Source organism: Priapulus caudatus, unplaced genomic scaffold (assembly GCF_000485595.1).
Source record: "Priapulus caudatus unplaced genomic scaffold, Priapulus_caudatus-5.0.1 Scaffold332, whole genome shotgun sequence".
NCBI classification, from domain to species: domain Eukaryota; kingdom Metazoa; phylum Priapulida; class Priapulimorpha; order Priapulimorphida; family Priapulidae; genus Priapulus; species Priapulus caudatus.
Genome location: NW_014577393.1, coordinates 152,458 through 164,596, shown reverse-complemented (window position 1 = coordinate 164,596; position 12,139 = coordinate 152,458). Strand labels below are relative to the sequence as shown.

Genomic DNA, 12,139 nt, shown 5'->3' with positions numbered 1-12,139 from the left:
ATATATATCTGGAAATCTAGAATTACCTTTGTTTCTAAGAAACTGTTTTCATTCAGATAAATTGCTAGTAGTACTAGTAGGTAAATAATCTTCCATTCATTTTCGAAGCTATATATATATACATGTAATTGGGCCCTAGTGTAAGTGTGGATCTCAGGTAGTTTCAGTCTTTTCTTAAAATCCTGCATTCATTATAAATGTCTCTGAACGTGCTCTAGAACAAATATACGAGGACGAAAATCCCAATTCCCCGAGGCGAGTCTGCAGTACGTGCTACTACCCTCTTGTATCGATATTCCCGATGTGAAATACTCTAATTCATTTAAGCTAAGTTATTGACGGTGTTGGTGCGGCAATCGTACATAATTGCGTGACATGCTAGAGGCAGTAATGAATACTTACCAAAAAATGTAGTAGCCAGCTGGGCCCCTAAAGTAAAAATATTAGGGGCCTAGCTCAAATTTTAGGGGCCCAGCTTATGGCACGAAGCGCCGAAGTTTGGGGTTTGTCTTCTTGGATATTGACACTAAAATGGTGCGCTATTATGCATTCTGAGCATGAAGATTCAGAGCAAATCTTTTGAGAAAAGAACCGCAAGTCTGTTTTGCAAACGGTACAATTAAAGTCTATGAAAATACATGATGTCACTTCAATAGGGCGACAGAGTCGGTGGTGCCCGATGAAACGTGCACGACGAGTGGCCAATACAAATATTTATTTAGGGGACTCCGTACTATACCTTAATTTAGTGACAAGAAGTAAAAAAGAAGTACTTCAACAATTTCCACATTTGTTTTTATTACGCCATTAATTAGAGTAGTTACTCAATCAATTGTTTGAAAACAGTTTCCATGTCATTGTCAGAGTCCATCCAGTCCCCATTGTCACTTCCTGTTTCATCAGCCGTCATCGTGTCTGTTTGAGCCCCTGTTCTATCATCAGCGCCATTATTCTCAACAATTTCCAATGCGTTTTCCAGCATTGTGTCTTTATTTTTAAAAGTCGGCCTCCTTGACCTATACCTGACACGTACCCTGCTCGTTCCATAAATTTATTGCTGGCACTGAATCAAATTCCGTGATTGGCGGGGACAGCATTTTGATGGCATTTTATTGAAAAAAACAAAAATTCAATATATTTTATTTAGTATTGATCACAATTTTTATTAGATTGCATTGGATTGTATTACAACCTAGATACAATAATGTAAATTGTAACCCAACAAGAGTAGGGGGCTACCCTTGTTGGGTTGCATTATTGTATCTAATTACAACCATGTAATATAATATGGTTACAACCCACGTTCCTTCCCAATGATCAGTGGCAATGTCAGATCAGAGCATATAAATTTATTGCATTGGTGGCATTGATTTATATTCTCTGGTCAGATACAACACCATATAAAAAACACATGCTCTCACTGGCTGAGTTCCCAGCCCTGGACCAATGAGAGCCTGGTTTACGTTTCACCAGGGAATCAACATGAAAAGTGGCCGCCCCCATGAACGTGTATCAACGTGTTCCTACTCGATACTCCTACTCCTAGTCCTAGCAGGATAGAGTGAATTAGTTTTCATTCTAGTGGTCAAAAAATGTATCAAAATTCTAGGAAATGGTGAGCGAATTGTAGTGGCGTAATCATAGCACTGAAATCGTAGTGATTCCACTGATTATTGAATGTTTAACTATAAAAACAAAGCCTCGCATTCCGGACGACTTTTCAATGAAATTCTGGGGCCCAACATTATTTCTACTCGCCTCGGGCGACTGGGCGAGCGTTAATTTTAATCACTGCTCGAGGAAAGGTTGTCAAATTATATCACGCGAAAACAACGCAATTTGGCACAGCTGAAAATGGTGGTAAGCGGAGTAATCATTCGGGACAAGTACAATCGTTCTATACCACGGCCGATCATTGGCGCGAGTGATTTTCCGCTCCCCCACGAACGAATATTGCATGGCATATATATGTCAACGATGCTTGTTGTTTTGCAGGGTTCGCACCTGAGACTGCCGAACGTGGAGCGCAGAGTTCTTGACCTTTATAAGCTGCACAAGGTATATTCCTTAATCATCGATCATCATGACATCATCACCAGCACAGCAGCGTGTGTCTTAATTCCCATCACTGATGCCCCCTGCTGGCACGGGCTGGTCTGCGCTGTGAAATTGCCTCGGAATTAGCACTGAGTAGAGCAGAGCATAACATATTTATGGCTGAATGAGGAAGTAGGTTGTTTACTTGTAATATGTGGTGTGCGTTTGTCGAATGTTTACTGGCCTGAAATCTTCCTGAATGGCTAAATGTTACTGAAATCCGGTTGGGTTGTTGATTGCACTGATGTTGTTCGCCAGTGTACACCGATTAACAGTGGGCAGGTCTGTTGGACGCTAGCCAAAAGGTAAAACCAAGGTCGAGTGACCTTGCTTTAAAAGGTCCGTGTATGAGCGCACCCACATACCCAGTGTCAGTTCTATAACTGGCTACAGCTTGTAGCATGGCAGCACACGGCTGAAGCTGGGTCGATGGAGGGAGAGTGGCGACCCACGCAGCTAGTGCGGGCACACGCCCACGCGAGCACTGTTTCATCCCCACACACGCCCACGCAGGAACTGTCTCGTCCCCTCACACGCCCACGTGCACGTTTCAGATTGTCACCGATGAGGGAGGGTTTGAGACGGTGTCGTACGAGCGTAAGTGGACACGCGTCGCGAGTCGCATGGGCTACGAGCCGGGCAAGGGCGTCGGCTCACTGCTGAAGGGACATTATGAGCGCATTCTCTACCCATACGACATCTTCAAGTCCGGCCTGAGCGAGAGAGAGGGAGAGGAGAGAGAGAGAGTAGTGAGGGAGGAGAGAGAGAGAGGAGAGAAGGAGATGGAGAAGGCGAGGAGCAGAAAGAGAAGAAAGAGAGAGAGAGCAGAGAGATGGAGTCTTGAAAATAGTCTGAAAACCCCAGCAGCTTTTTGCGGAGCATTTTGGTAATCAATTTTTACGAGATATGTAGTAAAGGAAAGAGTTAGTTAAAACATTAAACCATATCTTGTCATATGCTTCCGTATAATGGTGTAGTGAAATTTCACAAAGTCTCTTCCTGAGAACGCTATAGCTCGGCCGTACTGTTAATCGGTCCGTAATCTGCTAAGTAATTACTGCGTAACGATCTCGCACCCCGACCTCGTGGCGTTAGCAGCATACGCTGAACATGCGAGAAGCTGGCAATCAGCGGCGGTAGTTAGGGAAGGAAGGAACGCGGAGTGTGAAGGACAAGACTACAAGCTCACAGGATTCCCTCGCGCAGGGCCCTCACAACGGAAGGAAGACGTGCTTGTCGCGAAGGTCGAACGGCTCATTTGCAAGGACATCCCGCTGCGTAAACAGGGGTGCGCTACGGTGCGTAGTTTGTGTGCTGGCGTGCTGTGGTGCATGCGTACGATGTGCGTGTTGTGTATGTGCTGCATGTGTGCGTGCGTGCATGCGTGGCGATGCGGTGTGCACGTGCTCCGCGGGTGTGGTGTGCATGTGCCGTGCACGTATGTATGGCATGAGCGTGTGTGTTTGTCGCATACATGCGTGCGCGTACATGCATGGGCGATGTGTGTTTGTGCATCTACAATGCGGCGCCTACATGCTAACTGGGCTGGTGTGTGTTTGTGCATAGCATCGCGTGCGCGTACATGGACTGAGCGTGTGTGTTTGGACAAGCGTGAGTACATGCATGGCGTGTGTTTGTGCATACATAGCGTGCGGTACATGCATGGGCGTGTGTGTTGTGTGCATACATGGTGCGCGGTACATGCATGGGCGTGTGTTTGTGCATAGAGTCGTGCGTACCCGTGAACATGCAGGTGGTGTGTTTCTGCAACCATGACGTGCGCGTTACATTGGATGGCGTGTGTGTTTGTGCTACATGGCGTGCGCGTACATCATGGGCGTGTTGTGTTTGTGGCGTACATGCGTGCCGCTACATGCATGCGCGGTGTTGTGTTTGGTGCATACATGCGTGCGCGTACATGCATCGGTCGTATTGTGTGTTGTGCATACTGCGTGGCGCGTACATGCATGGGCGTGTGTGTGTTGTGCATACATTGCCGTGCGCGTACCACTGCTTGGGCGTGTGTGCTTGTGTGCCATAATGCGTGCGGTACATGCAATGGTGTGTGTTTGTGCATACATGCGTATGCGCGTACATGCATGGGCGTGTGTGGTTTGTGCATACATGCGTGCACGTACATGCAATGGGCGTGTGTGTTTGTGCATACATGCATGCACGACATGCATGAGCGTGGTGTGTTTGTGCATACATGGCGTGCACGTACATGCATGAGGTGTGTGTTTGTGCCATACATGCATGGTGCGCGTACATGCATGGGCGTCGTGTGTTTGTGCATACATGCGTGCGCGCGGTACATGCATGGGTGTGTGTTTGTGCATACATGCGTGCGCGTAATCGGCATGAGCGGTGTGTGTTTGTGCATACATGCGTGCGCGTACATGCATGGCGGTCGGGCGTGTGTGTTCGTGCATACATGGCGTGCGCGTACATGCATGGGCATGTGTGTTTGTGCATACATGCGTGCGCGTACATGCAATGGAGCGTGTGTGTGGATTGTGCATACATGCGTGCGCGTACATGCATGGGCGTGTGTGTTTGTGCATACATGCGTGCACGTACATGCATGAGCGTGTGTGTTTGTGCATACATGCGTGCGCGTACATGCATGGGTGTGTGTTTGTGCATACATGCGTGCGCGTACATGGCATGGGCGTGTGTGTTCGTGCATACATGCGTGCGCGTACATGCATGGGCGTGTGGTGTTGTGCATACATGCGTCGCGTACATGCATGGGCGTGTGTGTTTGTGCATACATGCGTGCATGTACATGCATGAGCGTGTGTGTTTGTGCATACATGCGTGCGCGTACATGCATGCTGTGGTTAAAAAACACGCTGAGCTGTCACATAAATATGAGAGGTATCGCCACATTTGTAAACCAAACCACAAAGAACTACTTAGTGTGCTGCACATGATTTCTATTTTACAGCTCTATAATTTTGCCAAATGCTATTGATCAATATGTCTAATTTTACACGTGAGAATACTGCATGGCATCCCACACACTGTGTGACACTTGTTTTGCGTTAAATGTGACGTTTTCTTGAAACTACTGCTTTATAAATCTGTCTGGTATGCGTCGCACGTGCTCGTTTCACTGAATTTTGCTGGGTAGCTGACCCCGCGGTCGATGTTCTTTGTTTTTGCACCTCTCTTCGACATGCGCGCTCGAGCCGGCAGCGGGGGTGGCACGCCGAGAGGCGGACGCTGACACGCGTTTCTGACGTGATGTGTTGAGCTTGCAGGACGGCGGTAGATGTTGCTTTACACGCGCTTAGCCCTGAGCTGAGGAGGTTACGCGTTCCCTGGAGGCCGGCTCCCAAGACTCCAGGGATTCTCATCGGTTGGCAGGTGCGTGCCAGCGTGTCACAGCTGACGGTTGAGCGTGGAGGGCTGAGCAGTGGGAGGAGGAGGGACTGAGGTGGGAGTGAAGAGGGCTGGAGATGTGAGTGGGAGGGCTGAGGTGGAAGGTTGAGGGGCTGACTGGGAGGGGAAGAGCCGGACGGTGCGGAGGGGAGGGGGCTGCGGTGGGGAGGAAAGAGGTGCTGAGGATAGTTGAGGGGGAGGGGCTGAGGTGGGCTAGGTCGAGGGGATGAGATGGGAGGGGGAGAGCGCCGAGGTATGGGAGGCGGGAGGGGGCTGAGGTGGGAGGAAAGAGGCGCTGAAGATGTGAGGGGAGAGGGCTGAGGTTGAGGGAGGTGACGGGCCTGAGAATTGGGAGGGGAGAGCCTGATGGTGGGAGGGGGAGGGGCTTGAGGTGCTGAGAAGAGGGGCTGAGATGTGACGGGGAGGGCTGAAGATGGGAGGGGGAGAGCGAGGTGGGAGGGGGCAGGGGGCTGAGGTGGGAGGAAGAGGGTGAGATGTGAGGGCGGAGGGGCTGAGGTGGGAGTGAGGGGCTGAGATGGGAGGGGAGAGCCGAGGCGTGGCGAGGGGGAGGGGGCTTGAGGTGGGAATAATGGCTGAGATGATGAGGGGAGGGCGCGCTGAGGTGGGGCAGGGGAGGGGCTGAGATGTGTGAAGGGAGCGGGGGGGAGGGGCTGAGATGCGGAGGGGGAGGGGAGGAGGGCTGAGGTGGGCAGGTGAGGGGGCTGAGGTGGGCGAAATGAGGGCTGAGATGGGGGTTGAGGCCGGCTAGATGTGAGGGGGGGGCTGAGATGTGACGGGAGCGGAGGGGGGCGTGACAGGCGGGCTCGAGTCGGAGGGGCTGGCAGGTGGCGAGAAAGGAGGCGCAGAGGGTCGCAGTGGAGGGCGCTGAGATTGGGAGTGTACGGGCTGAAAAATGTGGGAGGGAGGGCTGACGAGTGTGAGGGGGGAAGGGCTTAGAATATCCGGGCAGGAGCGAGGGCTCCCTAGATGGTTCATCCGGTGCTGAACAGCGGCAGAGCTTATTCGTGTGGTGAAGGCGACCAAAAATAGAATGACCTTTTCAGTTATCTAGACTCTGATTGTCATGATTGACAGAAATGATAATGACTTAGACTCTAGATCTGACGGATTAAATCGACATCTGTTGTATTTTACGAGTGCATTTTAACGACGGAAAAGGGGTATAGGAGTACACACTTGATGACCTTGCTAAGTTTGTAACGTAATGCAGTTTTTGTACTATGATATAGGAGTACACACTTGATGACCTTGCTAAGTTTGTAACGTAATGCAGTTTTTGTACTATGATATAGGAGTACACACTTGATGACCTTGCTAAGTTTGTAACGTAATGCAGTTTTTGTACTATGATATAGGAGTACGCACTTGATGACCTTTGACTGCTTTCAGAGGTCAAGCAGGAGCCGAGTGAGATTGAGGAGAAACCAGAAGTAGCTGTGAAAACACCAAAGAAGAAGGGGAAGCAGCGCAGCAAGCAGTATCCTCCCAGCATCGTGAGTAGCATGCACTCCAGCCATCGCGGGAATGCATGGCTGCGTGCATGTTTATACTAAGTAACATCAGTCTCAAATCCGCTCGTGTAAAAACTACGGGTAGCAATGAGTGTGTAACTCAATATTGCTACTCGTAAAATGTGGTAGTGCTCGCAAATAATAGGCTAAGTTGATTTGTTACCGATGCTACAATATGTTGCCAGTGAGATGTATGATGTTATGTCCATGCTATGCCCATGGTATAACGAGTCCATAACCATTCTATGTAACCATGTGATGTATGCCTCATGCGATAAACATGCCATACCCAACGAAATATCCATGCTATAATTTTTATGATACAACCACGGTATTGCTAATGCCGTAAACATGCGATGCTCCGTGGTATTTCTATGCCGTAGTTACGCTACAATGATGATATTGTATTGCTGTGACCGTGATGCCGCACGTGTTACAGGCTGACAAGTACTTCTGTCTGACATGCGGGCGAGGGGATGCTGAGGACCAGATGCTGCTGTGTGATGGCTGTGACGACTCCTACCACACCTTCTGCCTCATCCCCCCGCTCAGCGACATACCCAAGGGAGACTGGCGTTGTCCGAAGTGCGTCAAACAGGTGAGATCCTGCCCCCTGGTGTGAGCATTACAAACAATTTATCGTGAGAGGAGCAGGGCAGGAATTTCAGGGTTAAAATCTTATTGTCTGGCATGATGATCCGCTAATCCATGGGCATTTTGCTCTTCTAAATCGTTGCCGGGTTTGTTTACTTTTTGAGTGAGGACCAGGCAGACTCGAATAAAATTTTGATTCAACAATATAATGTATAAAATATTGCATTTTTCAGGCGTGTGAGAAGCCGCGCGAGGCATTTGGCTTCGAGCAAGCGAAGCGAGAGTACACTCTACAGAGCTTCGGAGAAATGGCAGACGCTTTCAAGTCCGACTACTTCCACACGCCGGTTCACGTACGTCGAAACTCTTCGTTGTTGTTGTTGTTGTTTTCGTTATCATAGTTTTATTTACAGGTATATTAGTCACACGTTTGTACCACTTACTCCGATGCACTTTGCTATGGTTGCGCACACGTCTTCAGGGAAAACTTGCACGCATCATGTTTTAATTGGCCCCCCCTACCTACTCGGCATGCAGGTGGAATCAGCACCAGTAACTCATGGTTCGCACAGTCCTTGAAAAGTCCTTGAATTTGAGGGTAGTCCTTGAAAAGTACTTGAATTTAGTAAATGTTGATTTTGTGCTTGAAAAGTGCTTGAATTTCATGAAAATGTCCTTGAATTTCATGAAAATGTCCTTGAATTTCATGAAAATGTCCTTGAAAAGTCCTTGGGAAAAATTTCAGTCCTCCTGTATGAACCATGTAACTGCAACCCCAGCAACCGGGGCAGGGTCACGTGTGTGCCGCTAATGTACCCTTACATCGTGTAACGTAATACACGTGATAGATTCCTGCCGTTAATTTCACGTTCTGCCTGTAGATGGTGCCACCCGACACGGTTGAGACGGAGTTCTGGCGTCTGACGCGGGCGGTGGATGAGGATGTGGTTGTGGAATACGGAGCAGACCTTAGCACACTGGAGAAAGGCAGTGGATTCCCCACACGGGTACCTATCATATACTGCAGTGTAGCAAGCAGCAGCACCCCTCCCCCCCCCCAGCCCGGAACCTGTCTGAATTTATGGTGAAGTAATGATAGAAGTATAGAGATTCTGGGGTATTTGTTAAACTGCTATTCGTAAATATGCAAATGGCCATTTAGAAATACCCTAAGTCATAGTAGTCAACACGGGTAAAAGTGCAAAAAAGAAATCTTGTCGAATGAGAAAAGGCTTGGCATCTAAATCGACATGGTAACACCAGTGTAACACGTGCCTCTCTCTCGTCGTTCGGTGGTCGGGTAGGAGACTGCCGATCAGTTCCAAGGTGAGGAGCAGTACATTGAGTCTCCGTGGAACCTCAACAACCTTGCAGTGATGGACAACTCGATCCTACGCTACATCACGGCTGACATCTCTGGCATGAAGGTGCCGTGGGTTTACGTCGGCATGTGCTTCTCGACCTTCTGCTGGCACACAGAGGACCACTGGAGTTACTCCATCAACTACATGCACTGGTAGGTTCACTACGCGTGACGTGATGTAGCGATGATGGTGATTGTGATGATGATGATGATGATGATGATGATGGTGATGATGATGATGATGATGGTGATTGTGATGATGATGATGATGATGATGATGATGATGATGATGATGATGATGATGTGTGTGTGTGCGTGCGTTTCTGTTAGACAGTCTGTTCCCAAATCTATATCTAAATATTGTAATTGAGAATAAGTATAAAAGGGAAGCAAATGCATGTGGGAACTTTCGCTAACTAAAATCGCATGGATGAGAATGATTGACGACATGAATTGGATCTAGAATTTCACACAAGTGAATGCTCCTAGTCCTCCTCCGTGCATTGCTAGTTCCGCGTAAGTCTTCCGTCCCTGGCCCTCTATCACACCTACTCCACACACGTGAAGTCCAGTGTGTGTGCGTGGCAGCGGCACTTCTAACGGGACGTGGCTGCCTCTGTAGCAGGGAAAAAATTACTTTTTTTTTCACGGGAGCTCTTTTTCAAGTCTGTGGAAAAAATAGCTCTTGTCATTAATTTTATGGGAGCTATTTTGAGCCTCACGGGAGCGATTTCGGAGGTTTGAAGAGCGAATTGCTTATCGCGCCCGTGTATTTTTTACCCGGCTCTGTAGGGGCGAGCCTAAGACGTGGTACGGAGTGCCGGGATCGTCAGCTGAGCTGCTAGAGCAGGCGATGCGCGACCAGGCGCCGGAGTTATTCGAGGCTCAACCCGACCTCATGCACCAGCTTGTCACCATCATGCACCCAAACCTGCTCATGGAGAAGGGCGTGCCGGTGAGCGAGGATGCTCACTTGTTTCATGAGCTGAGGCGCGGTAGTTTTGTTGTGAGATGCGCGCTTGTTTGGTAGTTGTATGCACGTGAAATTGTGTTATTGTTGTTAGTTGTAATACTCGCAGTACACATGAGATTCTAATAACGAATTAATAGTCTACATATGGCTGCTCTCTAGAGAAGAGCACCTGTAGTATAGTGTTACGGTTTGTAATGGCCGACTTGATCTTATTAATGCCATTTTACACAGTTATTAACGTGTGCGTGTGTTTGTGTGCGTGTGATGCAGGTGCACAAGACGAATCAGCAGGCAGGGGAGTTTGTGGTCACCTTCCCTCGTGCATATCACGCCGGCTTCAACCAGGGCTACAACTGTGCTGAGGCTGTTAACTTCTGCCCTCCCGACTGGGTAAGGATCCATGTAGATGTTTAAATGTCTGACACATGTAAACACAGGGGTGTGTAATCCAGTGTAATCCTCAGCGTGGATCTCTGTTCCATCCATCATCGCTGGAGATTCTATCCAGTAGATTGCCGTATGTACATTGTACGTGATCGTGCGTCATTATCTGTCATTGTCCCTCTGTCATTGTCTCTCCGTCAGTGTCCATACGTCATTGTCCCTCCATCATTGTCTCTCCATCATTGTCCATACATCATTGTCCCTCCATCATTGTCCATGCATCATTGTCCCTCCATCATTGTCTCTCCATCATTGTCCATACATCATTGTCCCTCCATCATTGTCTCTTCGTCGTTGCAGTTTGACTTTGGACGTCGCAGCATCTCTCACTACCGCATGCACCGACGCTACTGCGTCTTCTCGCACGACGAGGTGCTGTGTAACCTTGGCAACAATCCGGGAGACATCAACGTGGAGCTGGCGGAGGTCGCGTACGACGGGCTGCGGATGCTGATCGCGGAGGAGACGGCGCTGAGGAGGAAGCTCGAGGAGAAGGTGAGGAGGAAGGTAGTGAAGCAGCCGCAAGTTATCTATTCATTGATGCGTCTGGGGGCAACGTATTAGCCAGCGAGCCGTGCGACCGTTTTCAGTTTTGAAACTGTACGGCCAAAAAAATTTAACAATTTAAAAATTTTCCGGAGGAGGCCCCCGGTGCGCTACTGCGTTCACGATGACCGCTACGGCAGTCTTGGCTGAGACACACACAAAAATTGCACTCACAAATATTTTTTCTGCACTCCCACAATACTCATTCCTGGCTAATACCCTGTCTGGGGGCATCTATCGTGAGGCAGCCTTAGCTGAGCGAAGGGAAGAAGCATTGAGCTTCTATTCAGCGATTCATCTGGCGTGGTTCATGGCGAGGCATGTCACGCGTGTGGTTCCCACGAGTCGCTGTTGTAGCGCAGCGGTGAACATCTCGTTCCATTCTCATCGTTTCTCGCTTCGTTCTCCCGGCCGACGCAGGGCAAGGTCAACGCGAAGAAGAAGCTGTTTGAGTTGCTGCCGGACGATGAGAGAATCTGCTTCCACTGCAACACGACCTGCTACCTATCGGCGCTGACATGTGAATGCAGACCGGGTGAGAGCGAGTGGGGGCAGGTTGGTGGGGCAGAGCAGGGGGAGGGTACAGGGGCGGGGTGAGGCAGAGCAGGGGAAGGGGGCGGGGTGAAGCAGAGCAGGGGAAGGGTGCGGGTACAGGGGCAGGGTGAGGCAGAGCAGGGGGAGGGTGCGGGTACAGGGGCGGGGTGAAGCAGAGCAGGGGAAGGGTGCAGGTAGAGTCGAATTAAACCTGCAGAGAAACAGAACGATGCCCGCGTCGATGTAAAATACATTAACGAGAACATATATTTTTAAATACTCGTTAATATGCTCGTTAGAGACTTAAGTGACACGGAGTTGGTGAAAGTCTTCGTGTTTAGGTGTTGTTTTCTTTCTGCAGATGTCCTGGCCTGTCTCTACCACGCAGACAAGCTGTGTGACTGCCCGCTATCGAAAAAATGGCTTAAGTACGAGTTATAACTTATATAGATATAATCTTATAAATATTATATATAACCTTATAAATATTATATATAATCTTATATAGATATAACCTTACTGCTCTTCACTTTACGTGTGAAAACATTGAGTTGCACTTTGTGACTGCGTCACTTTGTCCTGGAGATTCAACGTGAATTTGTATACGTGTCAGTTTCGTGTAATACTTGATTATACTAATGTAACTGTGCGGGTGCTTGTGTGTTGCTA

General features: G+C 48.9%; 1 protein-coding gene across 1 annotated transcript in view; it reads left to right on the top strand.

The window, feature by feature from the left end:
- The window catches only part of LOC106809153 (lysine-specific demethylase 5B-like), a 28,908-nt gene that overhangs the window by 4,775 nt on the left and 11,994 nt on the right, over positions 1-12,139 (top strand). Inside the window, exons 3-16 of the mRNA XM_014812135.1 lie at positions 1,996-2,058; positions 2,652-2,808; positions 3,304-3,395; positions 5,412-5,469; positions 6,895-6,998; positions 7,456-7,614; positions 7,844-7,963; positions 8,492-8,617; positions 8,915-9,126; positions 9,766-9,928; positions 10,217-10,336; positions 10,691-10,885; positions 11,357-11,471; positions 11,832-11,898. Of these exons, the coding sequence (XP_014667621.1) occupies positions 1,996-2,058; positions 2,652-2,808; positions 3,304-3,395; positions 5,412-5,469; positions 6,895-6,998; positions 7,456-7,614; positions 7,844-7,963; positions 8,492-8,617; positions 8,915-9,126; positions 9,766-9,928; positions 10,217-10,336; positions 10,691-10,885; positions 11,357-11,471; positions 11,832-11,898 (1,751 nt within the window). The remainder of the gene's footprint in view (positions 1-1,995; positions 2,059-2,651; positions 2,809-3,303; positions 3,396-5,411; positions 5,470-6,894; positions 6,999-7,455; positions 7,615-7,843; positions 7,964-8,491; positions 8,618-8,914; positions 9,127-9,765; positions 9,929-10,216; positions 10,337-10,690; positions 10,886-11,356; positions 11,472-11,831; positions 11,899-12,139) is intronic.